The sequence below is a fragment of the Aphidius gifuensis genome, linkage group LG1 (genome assembly GCF_014905175.1).
Source record: "Aphidius gifuensis isolate YNYX2018 linkage group LG1, ASM1490517v1, whole genome shotgun sequence".
NCBI classification, from domain to species: domain Eukaryota; kingdom Metazoa; phylum Arthropoda; class Insecta; order Hymenoptera; family Braconidae; genus Aphidius; species Aphidius gifuensis.
The window spans coordinates 17,283,610-17,303,610 of NC_057788.1; the positions used below are offsets into that span (position 1 = coordinate 17,283,610).

General features: G+C 30.2%; 1 protein-coding gene across 4 annotated transcripts in view; it reads left to right on the plus strand.

Moving 5' to 3' along the window:
* The window catches only part of LOC122849371 (putative mediator of RNA polymerase II transcription subunit 26), a 52,188-nt gene extending 33,537 nt beyond the window's left edge, over window positions 1-18,651 (plus strand). For all 4 annotated transcript variants that reach the window (XM_044148068.1, XM_044148076.1, XM_044148091.1 and 1 more), the window contains 6 exons: window positions 3,011-3,188; window positions 5,752-5,882; window positions 6,051-6,199; window positions 17,555-17,734; window positions 17,841-18,146; window positions 18,242-18,651. In XM_044148068.1, coding sequence (XP_044004003.1) covers window positions 3,011-3,188; window positions 5,752-5,882; window positions 6,051-6,199; window positions 17,555-17,734; window positions 17,841-18,146; window positions 18,242-18,403 — 1,106 coding nt within the window. In that variant the 3' untranslated portion in view covers window positions 18,404-18,651. The remainder of the gene's footprint in view (window positions 1-3,010; window positions 3,189-5,751; window positions 5,883-6,050; window positions 6,200-17,554; window positions 17,735-17,840; window positions 18,147-18,241) is intronic.
* Window positions 18,652-20,001: the final 1,350 nt, after the last annotated feature.

Here is a 20,001-nt window from a genome sequence, read left to right on the forward strand (position 1 = left end):
AAATTTAAAATAAGCAAAAGTAAATTTCACAACGGTTATAAATTTTTTTACCCTACACCGTGCCCCCTCCCCTCCCATAAGAGGTGCGAAGGCACGGTGCAGGGTAAATAGATAGCAATTATAATAGAATAAAAATCAAAAAAATGCACAGATATAGAGGCAAAAATTTATTGACAATAATAATAATAATTTTACATAAATTTATTTTGACGAAACTTGACCTAAAAACTTTCAAAGAATAGTTAAAATAAAAAATAAATTGTAAGTTCAATGCGTTACATACATGTATATCATTAACTTTTTTTTTTTTAACAAAATTTCACTTGTAAATTAAAATAAATTTACTTTTAAAAACCCATAAAATCTTTAATGAAAGTATAACATTACTGATTTTGAATAAAACACATTACACATTGCGCTGTTACAATTTATCACCACGAAGAGTCGATTATCGACAAAGGCAGAAAAAAATAAAAATCATCTGGATTTTCCAATGCGCAGAAAACTGACGCGCAGTCATTTGATTTTTTTTTACTATATGGCCCATTCGATTTTTCATTGAACACATATGAACATAGACTTTTGAATACTGCAGTCGGTGACAACGAGCATCGCGGCAAGTTGTAGATAAAATTGCTATGGTGCATTATAATTTTTAGATGAAGAAATTCCAATTTTTTCAACATAACTATTGTAAAATCTACAATATGCACAGCAAGTTTGATGCTGTGCTCAAGCAAAAATGAAAAACCTATAAAAATTACTATGGTACATTGTATTATTAGAAAAGAAGCATAATAATGTTTACAAATATCTCGCTGAATAATAATAATATTAATACTGACAATAATATTCAAGTGTAAATATTATTAGTTAATAATAATTATTAGTATTTATATTTCGAATATTATTATTATAAATTTTATTATTAATATCGTCACACTAATGGAAGAAGGACGTAAGTGCCATTTTTGAAAATTCTTTTTTTTTTCTAAAAGAAAAAGGGCAATATCCAAATTCAGTCCCGTGGCACTCCCACGGTGAGGGACGTGACTTATCATCCATTCTGGTTTCCATAACCATCCGTAGTCATTTTTATTTTTTGACTAGATTCGTCTAGTTTTGCCAAGTTCAAAATAATGGACTCAGAAAAAAAAATTAAATTTTACAAAAAAAGTCCCTTAAAAACAAAAAAACTTAGATATCTACATTATTTTACTCAGCTGTAATTGGAGCCACACAATCAATATCTACATTATTTTACCAGCAAAATTTTTTACTTAGCTATAGATTTTCTACTTAGCTGTAACTGTAGCCAAACGATTAATATCTACATTATTTTACTCAGCTAGATTTTGTACTTAGCTGTAATTGTAGCCACACACCAATATCTGCATTATTTTACTTAGCTAAATTTTCTACTTAGCTTTAATTATAGCCAAACAATCAATATCTACATAATTTTACTAGCTTAATTTTTCCCTTAGCTGGATTTTTTACTTAGTTTCAATTATAGCCAAATACTCAATATCTGCATAATTTTACCAGCTTAATTTTTTCATTAGCTACATCTTTTCTTTAGCTAGATTTTGGACTTAGCTAGATATTCTACTTAGCTTCAATTATAGCCAAAAACAATATCTACTTAATTTTACCAACATAATTTTTCCCTTAGCTATATTTTTTACTTAGCTGTAATTGTAGTCAAACAATCAATATTTACATTGTTTCACCAGTGAAATTTTTGACTTAGCTCGATTTTATTATATAATTAAATTTTATAAAAAAAAAACTAAGTCCCTTATTTTGAACTTGGCAAAAATAGACGAAATGAATCAAAAAAAAAATGATGGTCATAATCTGCAATGAGCCGCCATGGGGCTTTGACGAAAATTTCAAAATTTAACATTAAATATCTTTGAGGGATTTGGACGATTTTTTAAAACGAAGAGAGAGACAACATTTTTTCTCTGTTTTTTGTCTTTTTCGCACTCATAGAAATATTGTGTTTCTAGAAGTCATCCGCAAGAGGTCTCTAGTGATTTTTCAATAATTCCTCATAAAAATCCATTTTTTCATACTTTAATTATTAATTGTAAAAAAACTATGCTCCAAACCTCTTTTATTTTTTTTCTAGACGTTTTCTTTTGTCTCATTTTATGACCCGATAGTTTTTTTTTCATGATGTCATATTGTCGATTGGAGATATTGGTATTATAATGGATTTTTTTTTGACAAAAATTGCATTCTCCATAAGAGCCAATGTTAAAAGTTGTCAACATTAAAAATTAATAAAAAAAAAACGAGCTTCCAAACAATTACCAAAAAATCACATAAAATGTATTAGTATTTCAAAAATCTACTGTATGAATTTCATTTCTTTCTCATATTCCGAAAAAAATCGTCCAAATCCCTTAAAAATCAACGTCAGAAAAAATTCAAATTTTTTTATCGTATTCGTCTTGCCGAGCACTAAAATTTGATAGTAATTTGAAAATTTTTTAGTGAAAAATGAACTCGTTAAAAATAAAAATGTACGGTATATCAACTTATAGTCCTATCCTTGCGTATAAAAGTTGTCAACTTTAACATTAATTATCTCAAAAAAACGACGTCAGAAAAAATTGAAAAAAATTGAGAGTATAGATATTTATTTCATTTGAAAAATGAGCCAAAAAAAAATTGAGTGACGATTTAATTATTTATAAGCAACCTTAATAATATTAAAAAAAAATTAGCGGGTTGCGAGTACGCGCGGGGGAAGTGAAACTTCTGTCGGAGTAGTTGCATGTAACCCCCTTTATCTGCTTGTGACCGAGCGTGTGACCGAGAGTGTGAACGAGAGAGTGACCGAGTGTGACGCTAGTTGGGCCTCGAACTTTGTTGCTACCCTCCGTAAAGAAGTTTCACTTCAATAAAAGTCAGCAGCTCCCCTAAACCCTCACAATGACTTTCTGAAACAGGATTTTTTAAATATCTTTGAAATTTACTTGTCTTTTTAACCTGACAGGTCATGATTCAGAGTGGGTTGACATCGTAGAATCTGAACTGCGTAGTATTCTTGAACCCAGAGATGTTCTAGCAATGGCGCACTCGACATTATCAGAAAGTGTTTCTTCTGTGACACCTCCTCTACCGCCACTTTCATCTGATAGTCCATTAACACAAAGAAATCGATACTCCATCAGGTAATGCATATTGATGTTTCAAAAAATGTTATTTTTATCTTCCTATTTTTCCAAGCTCAAGCAGACAAACGGAACACCGTCATAAAAACGACATTGAGAAGATTTTTTTCATATATATGGCAATACCGTTTTTTTTCAAGATTGTACTTATGATTTTTTTAGTTTTGATTCTTGAGAATTTTCTAAAAATATACTAGTTTTTGCATGCGTTTTACTAAAAAACCGTTGACTTAATCGGAAAAATTATAGATAAAAAGTTCTACTTTTATTTATAGTTCACAGAAAAAAACTTTGAAAAATTGTTTAAACAATTTCCTACTATAATTTGTCAGATAACCAATCAAAATCAGTTTTTCTGAAACTTGGCCCCATTTTTTTTTTATCTTAAATCCTTAGAATATTATAAATTTTTAAGCTCATTAATATTTCAGTATTTTCATAACTTTTTGAGATATAAAAAAATAAAAACCGAAAAACACGGTTTCGCGTGCTGTCCCTCATATCTGTGTATATACACGGAGAAAAGAAATTGCAGTTTCTCACAAAATATTTTATTTAAATTAACGAATTTTTTCTCGGAAATTATATGTTTTAACTTAAAAAAAAAAATTATCAATTTAAAAAAATTTGACTTGATTTGAGAACATTTTTTTTTTTAGTTGAGACAAATTACATTTTTTTAAAAAGATTAGATAATTATCTTGAGAAAAAATCATATAAACCTGAGGCTATTTTATTTTCAATTTAAAAAAAATTTTGTCCAAATAAAATAATGTTTGTTTCTATTTAAAACAATATTGATATATTTTAAGTAAAAAATTTGTAAATTCAAATAACTTAGGAAATAAATAAAACAATGAGCAATCAATTGAAATTTAAATTCAAATTAAATTGCTTTCTTGTTGCTTTGACTTAATACTAAAGTTATTATTATTTACAAATATTTTATTCAATAAAATCAATACTGTTTTGATTTGAGTCAAATTTCATTTCATTACAGACAAATTTTCCCTTATCAGAAATAAGACAACATGTCATTTTATTTGAAAATTTTTGCTCAAATTGATTGCTTATAGTTTTTATTTAAATCTCAAGTTATTTAAATTTACATATGTTTTACTGAAAATATATCAATATTGTTTTAAATTGAGATTTTTCTCAAGTTGAAAATGGAATAGTTTCAAGTTTATATGATTTTTTCTCAACTCAAGTGTTTTTTCTTTTGTAAAAAAATGCATTTGTCTCAACTCAACGAAAAAATTGGTATCAAATCTAGACAATTTCTTTTAAATTAATAATTTTTCTTTCATAAGCTCCGTAACTTTTTTCGCTAAAGATCAGTAGAAAAAATATTTTGGTTCGATTTATTTTCGATTTCGAAGAGCCATATATAAGATCTAAAGAAAAATCCTAAATTTTTCTGTACAAAATTACCTTATTTGTTTTCTTTTTGAATAAACAAAAAATGAGAAATTGAAAATGAGAAGAAAAAAAATTAGGCAGTTTTCTTATAATGGTTTGCAAACTCAATTTTGTAATTTAAAAAAAAAAACCGCCTAATTTGATGAAATTTTTTTTTTTTTTTTTTTCAAAAAATGAATTGACGCATAGAAGGACGTCGGAGTTAACTTGATGAAACTTAGATAAAATAAGAAGCCCTGTGGTCTAGTGGTCAAGGTAATCGCTCAATACGTTTATACATATTTGCATATGAGGCATTCCAGGTCAAATCACGTGGTCATTGGCCTTACTCCTACCGAATCAGTTGATAATTTTTTTTTGGGCGTATTTGGCACAAAAAACGAGTTTATTTTTTTTCCTACTACCGAGTATTTTGGAACAATTGGACCAGGTTTAAAATTTTGAAATTTTTCCCATATAATCTCGAAGTGAAAACATGTCATTTAAAAAATTTTGGGATGGGCCAAGAATAATTAATACTTTTTTTATAATTGATCAAAAAAAATTTTTTTCGAAATTCGAAAATAGAATATTTTAAAAATAGTTTTTTGTAGAAAAATGAAAAATAAATAATGTCTTGGCGAATTTTGTTTCTTCTCATATTTTAAGGGTCAAAGCATAAAAAATTGAATTTCAAATATTGCAGTTTTTTTATCTTTTCATCCTCCAAGATAGAGAAAAAAAAATTTACCCAGAAAATATTTTTATCTTTCATGTTTTTACAAGAAAACATTATTAAATTACAAAATAATATATGATTTTCGAAATTCGAAAAAAAATTTTTTTTTATCAGTTATGAAAAAAATATTGATTGTTCTCGGCCCACTCCCAACATTTCTCAATAACTTGTCCTTACTTCGAGATGGTATTGGAAAAACTTCAGAATTTTAAACCTGGTCCAAATTAATATATACTTGACAGTAGGAAAAAAAAGTCATTTTATGATGTAAAATGTGGATCAGGCCGATGACCACATGATTTGATCTGGAATGCCCCATATGCATGTAAGCGTATATGGGAGTATTAAAATAAACCCAGAGGGAGTATTGAATTAGACCCTACCGGGTTCTTTGATATATATATTCATTTTCTTGTTTTTCAGTTCACCTTATGGAGTTAAACCTAATTATGCTGACTACAGCAAACATATTGAGAAGCAAAATTTCGAAGGAAGTACTAAGCAACGCGCAACATCAACTTTGAAAAAGGATTCTTCGAAAAAATTTTCTCATCGTGAGTTCTTAAACCATCTTTTTCATATATGTTTGGATACTTTTTTCTTGTCATAATAACGAAAACTTTTCTGTCTTTACTTTTACACGGAAACAACGAAAAAACTGATTATCATAAACACAATAAATCGATAACAACGGCTGTTATTTAATTTAAAATCTTATTAAGTTTTCGGATTCGAAGTTGCTGATCTAACATCAACGACAACTGGACTGGATCTGGATTCAGTGCTTGATCGCAGTGATTCTGATTTAAGTACAAATGATACAAGAACGATAAGAAAACAACTAGAAGGACTAGAGAATATGTACGGTGAGGTAAATATATGTTGATTTAGTTAAATAGATCACTCAAATCGTTTGTTATCATTCTTCTCATAAAATGTCGAAAGTACTCATAAATCGAAAGTTAATCAAAAGTATGATTAGACATCGACCGAACGTTCGAAATTTCATCTGACATGATTTTCTGGTACTTATTTTTATTAATATTCAGCCATTCAAGGCGTTACGAGCGCTGATAGAAAATGAACAACTATTGCTAAAATTGATGTAGTAGGTCCTCGAAATAACAATACAAAGTCGTGATTTTTTTGTCAATTTTCTAATAACCCGTTATTCTCTTAGGCTCAAGTTTAATTTTCCGAAACCTGGTTAACCATTTTAGGAGCTTGTCTGTCATTTTTGACACGCACACACACATATATCGTCGCATTAAAGGGTAAAGGGCGTAAGTGCCAAAAACGTCAATTTTAAAGGAAGAAGGGCGGAAGTGCAAATTTATTAATTTTTGGGTTTTTTATCTAATTTTAAGGCTTTAAAAAAAAAAAAGGAAAAAGGGCGTAACAACTTTTTATAAAGGATGGAAGGCGTATGTCCAGGGACTTACGCCTTTTTTCCATTATCAAAATCTTTTTTGATAGAAGATGAAGAGCGTATGTCCAAGGATTTACGCCTTTTTTCCGTATTCAAAATAATTTTTGATAAAAGATGAAGGGCGTATTTCCAATTTTATTTTCAATTTATTCAAAGGTATAGTGTTTTTAAATTATTGATTATTTATTCATAATTATCAATAAATAATTGATCAGTTTAAGAACACTGCCCTTAAATAAATTGAAAATAAAATTGGAAATACGCCCTTCATCTTTTATCAAAAATTATTTTGATAACGGAAAAAAGGCGTAAATCCTTGGACATACGCCTTTTATCCTTTATCAAAGGTTGTTACGCCCTTTTTAACAAAATTAGATGAAAAACCCAAAAATTAATAAATTTGCACTTACGCCTTTTTTCCGTTATTAAAAAAAAAATTCCCAAAAATGGCACTTACGCCTTTCTTCCATTAACGCGACGATATATATTGTAACTGATTTTTCCACCGATAAAGTAGAAGCCTCAGTTACTATGGGGTCAACGAGGATTTCTCACCATCCTCCTCTCTTACCGCCAGGAGGGAGCCAGCTGGTGTATAACGGCAACCAACGGACCGTGGGGTAGTTTCGGGAGCAATGGCCGCCGACGGCCATTTCGGTAGCGACTAGTTCAGTAAGAAAATGGTAGAGGGGCGCGGTTTACCATATTAGTTCCAAAACGTCACTCTGGCACCATTACTAAAATGTATATTGTTTTTAGTATTGGCCGGGAGCGTAATAACCTCACCCCGCGGCGGCGGTTATTACCGTGAACATTAACCTTGGTTTAACTCACTCGCACAACCTAAGTCAATACGAGAACGAGGATATTCGCACCTCACCGGTTTTACCAAATATCCTCCTATTGCCTACTCACTCTAGTGCATCAAGTAGTCGAACATAAAGTCCATCCGCAGCCCCCCTGGTCTTACGCTGGACCACTCTATGCATCTGACTACTCGATTATAGGTTACCCTGATAGTAAGTAACCACACTAGAGCAAGAGAGCGAGTGATATACAACGCCCTACCTATACAGCGTAGCGACATCGTAAATCACCCCCGAGAGCATGCACCACGCATCGGGAGCTTGGTTGGACTCATCAGTGACACCAACTAGTTCCAGCCTAGGACCCAGTCGACGTCATCGTCTAAGTCGGCTAACCCCACCAAGGAGTCATGCCAGCTTCACCAATGATATTAACTAGCTCCTCCATAGGATGACATCACCAAGTCACCAGCCAACTCCACCAAGGAGTCGGCTAGCTTCATCGGAAGCCAACCACGGACTGTCACCAGTCCCGGTGCCATTAGCCAGCTCCGAGAGCCGGCCGACGACTGGCAGTGAGATGCAGGGGGGTAGCACTACGTGTATTTTTTTCTGGGCTTATTTTTTTCCCTAACTGAAGATTTTTCCCATGCGCAGAGACCGATTTTTGCGTTTAGGTGGAAGGAGGGGAGAATGTGGATAATATGACAATAATATCTTTAATATCGGCCCGAACTATGCTACCGACTGATTTATATTATAATTTGAAATGTGATTAATATTTTTTATTTTTATTTATTTATTTAATATCGTATGATAAATAGAAATAGCTATTGGAAAAATGTCTATGGAAAAGATGTAGCCACATGTTAATTAATATAAAATTAATTTTGCCAAAGGAATTAACATGTAGGCATCCTCTTTTCCTTAGCTAATACTTTTCCCATAGCGTTTTATTAATTTAAAAAAATAAATGGTCATAGGAAAAATGGTAGCTAAGGAAAGGATGTTGTCACATGTTAATTTATACGAAATATATTTTGCCAAAGAAATTAACATGTAGGGCAACCTCTTTTCCTTAGCTACTGCTTTTTCTTGGACATTTGTATGTTAGAAAAATAAATTTATATGTATTTTATTTATAAAATAAATGAAAAATGTCCAAGGAAAAGCAGTAGCTAAGGAAAAGATGTAGCTAAGAAATTAATGTGACTAATGAATTATTTCCTTGAAATATAATTCTTTGGCAACATTAATTCCTTAGCTACATCTTTTCCTTAGCTACATCTTTTCCTTAGCTACTGCTTTTCCTTGGACATTTGTATTTTTAAAAAAAAAATTTACATGTATTTCATTTATAAAATAAATAAAAAATGTCCAAGGAAAAGCAGTAGCTAAGGAATTAATGTGACTAATGAATTATTTCCTTGAAATATAATTCTTTGGCAACATTAATTCCTTAGTCACATTAATTCCTTAGCTACATCTTTTCCTTAGCTACTGCTTTTCCTTGGACATTTGTATTTTTAAAAAAAAAATTTACATGTATTTTATTTATAAAATAAATAAAAAATGTCCAAGGAAAAGCAGTAGCTAAGGAAAAGATGTAGCTAAGGAATTAATGTGACTAATGAATTATTTCCTTGAAATATAATTCTTTGGCAACATTAATTCCTTAGTCACATTAATTCCTTAGCTACATCTTTTCCTTAGCTACTGCTTTTCCTTGGACTTTTGTATTTCTAAAAAATAAATTTACATGTATTTCATTTATAAAATAAATAAAAAATGTCCAAGGAAAAGCAGTAGCTAAAGAAAAGATGTAGCTAAGGAATTAATGTGACTAAGGAATTATTTCCTTGAAACATAATTTTTTGGCAACATTAATTCCTTAGTCACATTAATTCCTTATAGCTACTGCATTTTCTTGGACATTTTTTATTTATATTATAAATAAAATACATGTAAATTTATTTTTTAAAAATACAAATGTTAATCAAATTAATTGTATGGTTTCATTATATATTTAAATTTATTATCCATTCGAGGAAAACTGCAATTTAACTGGTAAGGAAGAAACGAGATAGATAACGTAGGAATTAAAAAGGTTTTTATCATGTGACTACAAAATGGCGTTCCGTTACTAGACTTTTTCTGGGGAATCGACTCATCTAGGGTGACAAACTACAGCCCATAAAAATACATGTAGTGCTATCCCCCTGGTGAGATGCCAGCGGTCACCAGTTTTATGGACTCTCTATCCCCACTCCCGTTTGACCCACTCCATACGACCATCTGTGCGCACACGGCGCACACCTCGATGCGACTCTCCGGTGGGAGTGTCGAAGTAGGGGATATGAATCTGTCGTAGCCAGGGTAGGAATCCGGATTATCCACTCGTGGTGGATGTCTACCAAGTCAACACTGACATTCAGGCGAAAATGGATGTCACTACCGAGGCCACTCACAAACCGGTGGTATTAATTAGCGTCTTAGTCGATAAAACCCCTCAGACCAGACCTCTAATTATTTTCGGGAGCGCGAGATCTGCCAAATCTCGTTACAATATATATATATATATTTATGTACATTCGTGAGGCAAATCGTACTTTTAATTGTTAAAAATCCACTTACACAACTATTTAATTCGAGGGGGATTCATAAAATGAAGTCACTTAGAAAATGAGAAATGTCATTATTGTGTCAATACACGAAGAAAATTTTCACCGGAATATCACGTGGGAATACCGAAGTGGCGGATCCGTTGACCTACAACGTTGTTTTCACAGGAACATACAACGAAATATTAGGTATAACCACGTGATTTTCTCAGGTTTACAATTGGATTCTTGACCCTGGCTTTTTCACGTGAATAATCCTGTGAAATGATGCGCTTTCTTTCATGATTTTCACGTGATTTATTTTAATATTTTTATTTTTATTTATTTATTTTGACTAATGTTAATTTCTTTAGATACATTTATTTATTAAAAAATAACATTTGGCAACTTCCATTCTTTAGAACATTTTTCCCATAGCTTTTTGTCTTTTTAAAAATTGGAAAGCTATGGAAAAAATGTTCTAAGGAATGGAAGTTGCCAAATAGTAATTTCCTTTGAGAGATTAATTTTTAAAAAATTAACATTTGGCAACTTCCATTCCATTGACTATTTTTTCCATAGCTTTTTGTCTTTTTAAAAATTGTTTAAAAAAGTTCAATGGGGTATCTGCGTGTATCTTTTCCGCGTATCTCTGGGTATCTTCAAGATTTTTTCCCGGGTAATCAATCAATTAATAAAAAAGCTATTGGCAAATGTTGCCAAGGAAAGGATGTAACAGAATAAATAAATCCGTAGTCTAAATAAATTTCTCAGCCATTTTGCCATAATTGTTTCAATTTATTATAGAAAATATTGCTGAGGAATTAATTGAGACTAGAAATTAATTTATTTGGTTACATCCTTCCTTAAGATACATTTTCCATAATTAATTAATTAAAAAACTATTGTCAAATGATGCTAAGACATACTGTAACTACTATTCATAATGTTAATTAAAGCCTCACCAAATACCTATATTATACCTATTATTAAACCTTACCAATATAGCATAACAAATAACATCACTCTTGTACACAAATTTTGAAAATATGATTTATTTGTTATTTATTAATCAATAATTTTATAATCAAAAACAAATGGACAGTTCTAACTTTGTGTTTACCTTTCAAAAATTAACTTTAGACAAACAGATTAGACACAAAAATAATAGACTTCACACACAAGTTCTATAAAATCAATTAATTTATCAACTAATAACATTTAATTCATTTAATGAATAATATTTGCAATTAAAATAAACCAAAACTGACATCGACAGTATTATTGGCATTACAAACATCACAAAAAAAGTAAGCAAGCAGTAAATAAATAATTACACGTGATACTGTCGTTCGAGTACAATCCCAGCACCCTCATTTACTCCGAAATATTGGCTTCAGTAAAAAAGCAAAGCTTACACTTCTTATTCACCTCTATAATCGTGAACTACAATCACATACATCATTATGTAGTAGTAGTATAATAATTATTATTATTATAAGAGAGCCATCTAGCGTGATCATAAGTATTAGTCGGCCATTGAAAATTCAGACGGAGTTCCACCAGGACTTAACTTCTTATACCTCGAGAACCTTCACAAAAGATCCAAACGATGTAGAGAGAACCAGTAGTGAACCATAGAGAGCCAGTCAAGAGAAGGTAGTGATCGTTCGAACTTCGAAAGCCAGACAAGTTGTGTCGTTTCACAAAAATAGGTGTATTCTTTCATGGCGGATTTTCTGGCGGATTTCCACTTCTCCTAGCGTTTGAGCTCCCCTTCTTAACTAGTTACGCTTAAACGCTCAAAGAAGGGGTAAAAAAAGAAAGGACAGTAGAGGTGGAAACCCGCCAGAAAATCCGCCATGAAAGAATACACCTATCGTTAAGTACTAAGTTACTGAGGGTTCTCTTCTCCCACTCGGGCGTTCTTCCACCGTGGAAGACTCTCTACATCATTTGAATCTTTTGTGAAGGTTCTCGAGGTATCAGAAGTTAAGGCATTACCAGTGCTGGTAGAAAACAATGAACTATTGCTGAAATTTTTGTAGTAAATTCTTGAAATAACAATACGCAATCTTGAATTTTTTGTTAATTTTGTTGTAACTACTTATTTTTTAATTAATTGTTAAAGTCGACTACTTTTTTAGAGGTTAAACATAGGGTCTTACGGAGAGCCAAGTTTAGTTTTCCATTACCTGGTTAGCCATTTTGAGAAAAACAATTACAGATTTACCAAAAACTAGAGATTTATAAAAGAAAAAAAAAGGAAATTTTTGATATAAAAATCAATAAGGCTTTGAGACCTTTTTATTTTACAATAAATAAAAATAAATTTTTGTCTTTGTCTAAATACTTGAGTGGAAGTGAGAAACAAGATTTTCTCCTTCTTTTTTATTTCTTTCGCACTCATAGAAATATTATGTTTCTAAACGCCATCCAAAAGAGAACCTTAAGGTGTTACCCGCGCATATCGAGAGACCTCTTTCGGATGGCGTTTGGAAACATAATATTTCTATGAGTGCGAACGAGATAAAAAAAAAAAGGAGAAAATCTCGTTTCTCACTTCCACTTAAGTATTTAGACGAAGACAAAAATTTATCTTTATTTGTTGTAAAATAAAAAGGTCTCAAAGCCCTATTAATTTTTATATCAAAAGTTTCCTTATTGTTTCTTCTATCTATACTTAGTTTTTGATAAAGCTAGCCGTATTTTTCATGAAATGGCTAACCAGGTTTCTAAAAACTCAACCGGACTCTCCATAAGAACCTATGTATAACCTCCAAAAAAGTAGCCTACTTTATTAATTAATTACTAAGTAATTAGCTACAAGAAAATTATCATAAAATTTGAGCGTGTGTATTACTATTTCATTAAGCTACTTAAAAAATTCCAAGGCTCTATCCGTATTTTTGATTTGTGCTGGATATTCCTTAAGTCCTGGTGGAACTCCGTCTGAATTTTCAATGACCGACTAATACTTATGATCACGCTAGATGACTCTCTTATAATAATAATAATTATTATACTATCACTACATAATAATGTATGTGATTGTAGTTCCACCTATCGTCTCGGACAGTGCCGTAACAAGGGGTGGGCAAGAGGGGCAACTGCCCAGGGCGCAGTGTAAAGAGGGGCGCACTTCGAAGCGCGTGACAGGAATAAAAATATTCTTTTTAAAACAATTGAAAAAAAAATTTTATTTTCAGGAAATAAATTGACTACTGTCATTTATGATCATTCGGGTATTACATAAACATGATTGTCTTTCTAAATTTGAAGTAATCGTCCTTATTATTGCCATTGTTCGTTTGGAGACAATCGTCCAAAAACAATATTAAAAATGCAAAATACGACGTAAAATAAAAAATACTTAATAATTTCGATTGAAATTTTTTTTTGTTTCTTCTGACAACGGCCAAGACACGATCCTCTATACTTTAAAATTCTACCCAATTCTACCTATCACTAACATCGTACTTTAAGGGATTTGGACGATTTTTTTAAAACGAAGAATGAGACAACGTTTTTCCTTTGTTTTATGTCTTTTTCGCACTCATAGAATTATTGTGTTTCTAAAAGTCATCCGCAAGAGGTCTCTAGTAATTTTTCAATAATTCCTCATAAAAATCAATTTTTTCATACTTCAATTATTAATTGTAAAAAAACTAAGCTCCAAACCTCTTTTATTTTTTTTCTATACGTTTTGTTTTGTCTCATTTTATAACCCGATAGTTTTTTTTTCATGATGTCATATTGTCGATTGGAGATATTGGTATTTTAATGGATTTTTTTTTGACAAAAATCGCATTCTCCATAAGAGCCAATGTTAAAAGTTGTCAACTTTAAAAATTAATTAAAAAAAAAACGAGCTTCTAAACAATTACCAAAAAATCACATAAAATGTATTAGTATTTCAAAAATCTACTGTATAAATTTCATTTCTTTCTCATATACCGGAAAAAATCGTCCAAATCCCTTAACAGACTTAACCACGAACGCAGGTTAAATAATGGACCGATTTTTATTCTACTTGTATTGACTATAGGCCAAAAGTTTGCTTATCATTTTTTTATTGACAGCAATTGAGATGATTATGGCAAATGGCTGAGAAATTAATTCAGATTAAGAATTTTTTTATTTGGTCACATCCTTTTCTTAGCAACATTTGCCATAATTAATTAATAAAAAAGCTATTGCCAAATATTGCTGAGGAAAGAATGTATAACCAAATATATTATTTCCTAGTCTAAATAAATTTTTTAACTATTTTAGACAATAATTTCAATTTATGATAGGAGATATTGCTAAAAAATCAATTTAGACTATGAATTAATATATTTGGTTACATTCTTTCCCTAGATACAGTTGCCATAATTAATTAATCAAAAAGAGCTATTGGCAACTTTTGCTAAGGATTGGATGTAACCAAATAAATTATTTCATAATCTAGATTAATTTCTCTGCAATTTTTTCTATAATAAAATAGAATCATTGTGCCAAATTGATTGTATCTTCAATAGACTTCGATGACATCATGATAGATGAATACAAATGAAACACAAAACAATTGAAACACCTCACAGAAGGCACCATTGATGAATTTTCCAGCCACAATGCCAGAAGACAAAAACTGTTTTGATTTCGTAATGATTCATTCTTCATCTATATCACCCCTGGTAGAAATAATCTCTCTGGATTTTCTCCAGATTATCTCCGGATTTCTCCGGATCTCTCTGGATTTTGTCTGGATTTTGTCTGGATTTCTCCGGATTTTCTACGCAATTGAGACTTCCGGGGATATTATTCCGGAGTTTTTTCGGGTTTTCTCCGGATTTTTTCAGAAAAAATTTCTTTTTTATTTTTCGTATGTAAACTCTTATTTCTACTTTTTCTTATTAATTTTTCCATTTTTTTGTGTTTGGTTTTTTAAGTCAAAATTCCGGAAAAAATCCGGAAATATTATAGAAATAGTCTGGAGATTACTCCGTAAATATCTCCGAAAGTCTCAATTACGTAGAAAATCCGGAGAGATCCGGAGAAAATCCGGAGAAAATCCTGAGAGATTATTTCTACCAGGGTACACCTAACAAATGATTTTTTTTTCATATATTATATCGATTAAAATAGGGCGCAAAATATAATTTTGCCCAGGGCGCAGTTTTTATTATTATATTATTATTATATCATGTATCGAAATAGCGCCTAATTTTTTTTTCAATTTTTTTTATCCAGCAAATTATTCAACTTTATACTTCAAAATTTTGACATTCTTTTGGATATTTTACGTCTTTTGATTATTAAAGGTATGATGAATAGACAGGTATTCAAAAATTGAGGCTTTTTGGCGACATGAATTGTAAATTTATGTTTTGTTTTTATTTCACTTATTTTGTTTAAATTAAAAATAAATTATATTTGTAATTCGTCTACTTCAAATTGACCGTGAATACCATAATAAATAATAAATAATAAATAATAAATAATAATCGAATACTAATTTTCTGGAATATAAAAATTTAATAACGTGTATATATACTATATATGTACGCTTTGAATAAAAGGAAAAAGAAACAAATTCTGCTATACCATCAATGATAAATAACTAACACATACGGCTGCATACACACATATATAAAAAAAATTCAGGAGTAGGGATAGGCGCGGGGTATGCGCAACGTATCCGAAGAAATTAGACATTTCAGCTTGAAAATTTATTTTTTAGTAAGATTTAATACCTGGCTTTTACCGACTCTTATATCTTTTTTATTATTTGTTGGAAAAAATCGAGAGTAGGCTTATTGGAAAGAGAGGCATCGATATACATAATGAAACTATTTTTATTTTTTTTTTTTTAACAAATAATTAGAACGCCATTTGATAAATTAAAAACGACGACGTCACGGACCACTGACTTAAAATACTTATACCCGGTAAAGAGTCTCGCTTTTTAAAAATTGAGGCGAGACTCTACCGAGTCTCTTGATATATACAACCACGCGCCAGAGGCGCGGGGTCACTCTTGTAGATATATACACTGTAAAAAAAAAATAATTAGTTTTACTATGTTACTATAGTACTGAGGGACGTTTTCGGAAATATGGTTCAACATATTATTTTTTATAATTTTTTTTACGATGTGCATTTTAAATTTTACGATAGTAACATAGTAAAAACTACTCTGCTGAGGTAAAACCGGTTTTTATTATGGTTTTAGTAGACTTTACTTGTTCAATAGATAGTCTTCACTATACCAATGATACGAACAACCATAAACTTGTTACTTTTTACTATGTTGTGTGTTTAAATTCACCATGACCGTGAGGGTACATTTGGAAAATGAACCGTACTATGGAAACCTTTAAAATGTGCTATGCAACTCGTAGTTGTTACTATATACAAAATGGTAAAAGTTATTAGGTCTGTAGTTAGTTTCACTATGCTAGCATGAAAGAAGAAGGGAATAAAAGAGAATAAATATATATAGACATTTTCGATTCTTCTACTGTTTTATACCTGAATGGCAATTTGGGTAAACGATCGGAGTTCAAATCCAGAAACCCGGGTTCGAATCCCGAGTTAGGTCAAGAAATAGCCAAGTTGAGAAACATGTATAAGCATAATAATAATTATTATAAATAATTTAAAGTTATTTTTTAAATAAACAAATAATTCTGTTTTTTTTTATCGAAAATACAAATAGAATATAATGAAATGTACTATTGAACATCGTAAGTCTCACCATGCAACATAGTAGATTCAACGAACGCTAGACTTGACTATGCAACATAGTACTTCTTAACAAGATACATCGTATCTTCTCCAATTGGAACATTGTAAACTATACTAGGATAAAAAATTTTATTATGTGCATAGTACATGTTATTATTTTTTCGAAAACGTCCCCGAGTACCAGAAAAAATAGTAAAAATAATTCTTTTTTTATAGTAAAACTAATTATTTTTTTTTTACAGTGTATATATATATATATATAAGTGTTGGTCATTTCTATATATGTATTCGTATATTATATGTCACAACTAAATAAATTATCAACTTCGTCAAGGGAATCAATTAATAAATAATAAAACGAAAATCTCAAAAAAGAAAATCGAAAAAAGAAATTAATATTTAAAATTTGCTTCATTCGTAGTGTTAGGATCGTCGCATCCTGTCTTTCGTTTTATTTATAACTGCTCATATTTTGAAATAAGTAAAAAACCTTCTCAATTTTTTATATAATTTTTATCTAAATTTCGTCAATATTTGGCCCATTTTTATAAAGTTTTCATAAGATATTTTCGTGGGTGAGGTAAAAAGAGTATATTATTATAATATCGAATTGTTTTCTCCACACTTGATGACTCATATTTACACTTTTTATTGAATAGGTATTAAAGCTTCTTAGTGGAAGTGTTAAAAAACGAAGAAAAGCCAGAGGACTTGCAAGTTATGGTTCTGTTTCATCCCTGCCAACATCATCAGTTTCTTCAAGACCAGTTCCACGCCACAATGACAAAAAACGATACCACGCTGTCGATGACCGAACGAAAAAAGCTAAGGACTTAAAAGTAAAAAATTACATCACAGTTTACAATATCTACTAAGCACATATATATATAGTTTTACATCTATATTTTGTTCACACTAATTACCAGATCGTAAATAACATTTTAGAGCATCAATAAACGTTTCCAACGGCTTGAATCTCATGTTGTAACCTTGGCAAGATCAGTTGCACATTTATCTTCAGAAATGCGTACTCAACATTTGATGATCCAAGAGATGGAAAATATTAGAAGCGAAATGACAGCTCTGCGAACACAAACAAATATGGCAATGGTGAGATCTCAATCACAACCAATACTCAAAGATTCGGATCTTCCAGCGTTATCAAATCCTTCTCGTGTGAAGAAACTCACCAAATTTTTTGGCACAGAACCTCCACTCATCAGGCTATTTCTTCGAGAACTTGGCTATGAGGTTATTTAAAACAAAAATATTCGTTTATGCTTTTTTTTTTATGATTTAGTTATTTCCTGTATTGTTTTTCATTTTAATTATTAACATTTATTTAGAAATATGCAACAGCCTTTGAAAATGAAAAAGTCGGCATGGTTGAATTGCCTTATCTAAGTGAGGAAAGACTCCAAAAAATAGGTGTTCCTTTGGGACCAAGATTAAGGATTCTTCAAGAAGCAAGGATATCAGTTTGCAAAGATCCTGTATATGTTATTTGAATCAAAGAAAGAGAACTCTCAAAGTTTTTAATAATTTTTATTTCTTAACTGTTTAAGTTATATTTTTAATTTTTATAATATGATGATCAAATTACATTTTTAAAAATATTGTTACTATCATTTATTTTATGCTAAATTAACTTGAATAAAATAATTACTTCTATACGTTATTTCAACATTTCATAATAGTAAACTACATTTTTTTCTTTGTAAATTTTACCTTCAAATAAATGTTTCAGGTTCGCTAATTTGAATATCTATATTTATCGTGAAGAAAATTCTTCCGAAATATTATTTTTTACATAAAGTTCTTACTTTATAATAATCCATTTTATTTTGTTATCGAAGTTTAAGTAGATACCGAAATTGAAGGTTTTTAACCAGAAGGTACAAACTGTTTTGGATATTGAAATTCAAGAAATGTCGCAAAAAAAAACTCTTCAACGCTCAAATTGTTATTAATAAATAAAAACGTATATTAGTGTCAAAACACTAAAGTGCACACATAAAAAAAAAAAGTTCTATCAGATAGAACTTTTGTTCTAGGAAATTTTTAGATTTGAAAAAAGATGGAAAAATGGAAAATTTCTTGTTAAAAGACAAAAAAATTCTTAAAAAATGACAGATTTAGATTTGAAATGAAACTAAATTGGTTTTCAAAAAAGAAAAATTATTCTTGTAATGACAAAAAAACTTCTTCAAATGAACGCTTAAAAGATCGTGAATTTAGACGCATACACGGAAAGAAATCCGCAGCAAATAATGCTGTAGAGTATCAAACAAATTTTACTGTAGTCTACTGGAAATTGAGAAGTTGCGTGGGGAGGCCACCAGGATCGACTAGAATTTTCTACTACACTACAGTAATTTTAATCAAAACAAAACAAAAAAACGTCACAAAAAATTAAATAAAACCTTATTATTTAAACATCAGAATAAAAATGTAATGTGTTTATTAATTTTAAAAAAATAAACCATTTTATAATTTTCATGTGTTTTACCGTATTTTAATTTAAATTCATGAATAAAATAAAAACAATAAACTTTTTTAGAAGAGGTTAGGAACACACTTGATTTCTAATAAATATTCGTGTCATCTGGCGGGAAAACCTGCTGTACACTACAGTAATTTCTGGCATAAAGTATACAATTAACTCGAGACTTCCAAAAATTCCGGTAGACTACAGTAAAAAATTTAGATGAAATATAATAATAATCATTATAATAAGTGGGAATTAGTCGCTTTAATGACGTCAGCTATGATTTTTACGATACCACTACAGTAATATTTGCTGCGGATTTCTCTCCATGTATACTCTTTAAAAAAATTTTTTCGTTCTCACTTTAAGAACCATAGTTCTAAATTTTAAAACAAGGTTTTCTGAAAAAAATCCAAAATGGTCTTGTATATATAGACGCATACTTTTTTAAAAAAAAGAATCCTGCTTTAAAATATATGTTTTTTTTTTATTCATATTTTATTTCAAATGAAAACACAAATTTTGTTCTGGTCAGAAAATTTCTTGATTTGAGAAATTTTATATACAACTGAAAGTTTCCATAAAGTTTGGGCGCACGTAACATATCGTGATTTTAAA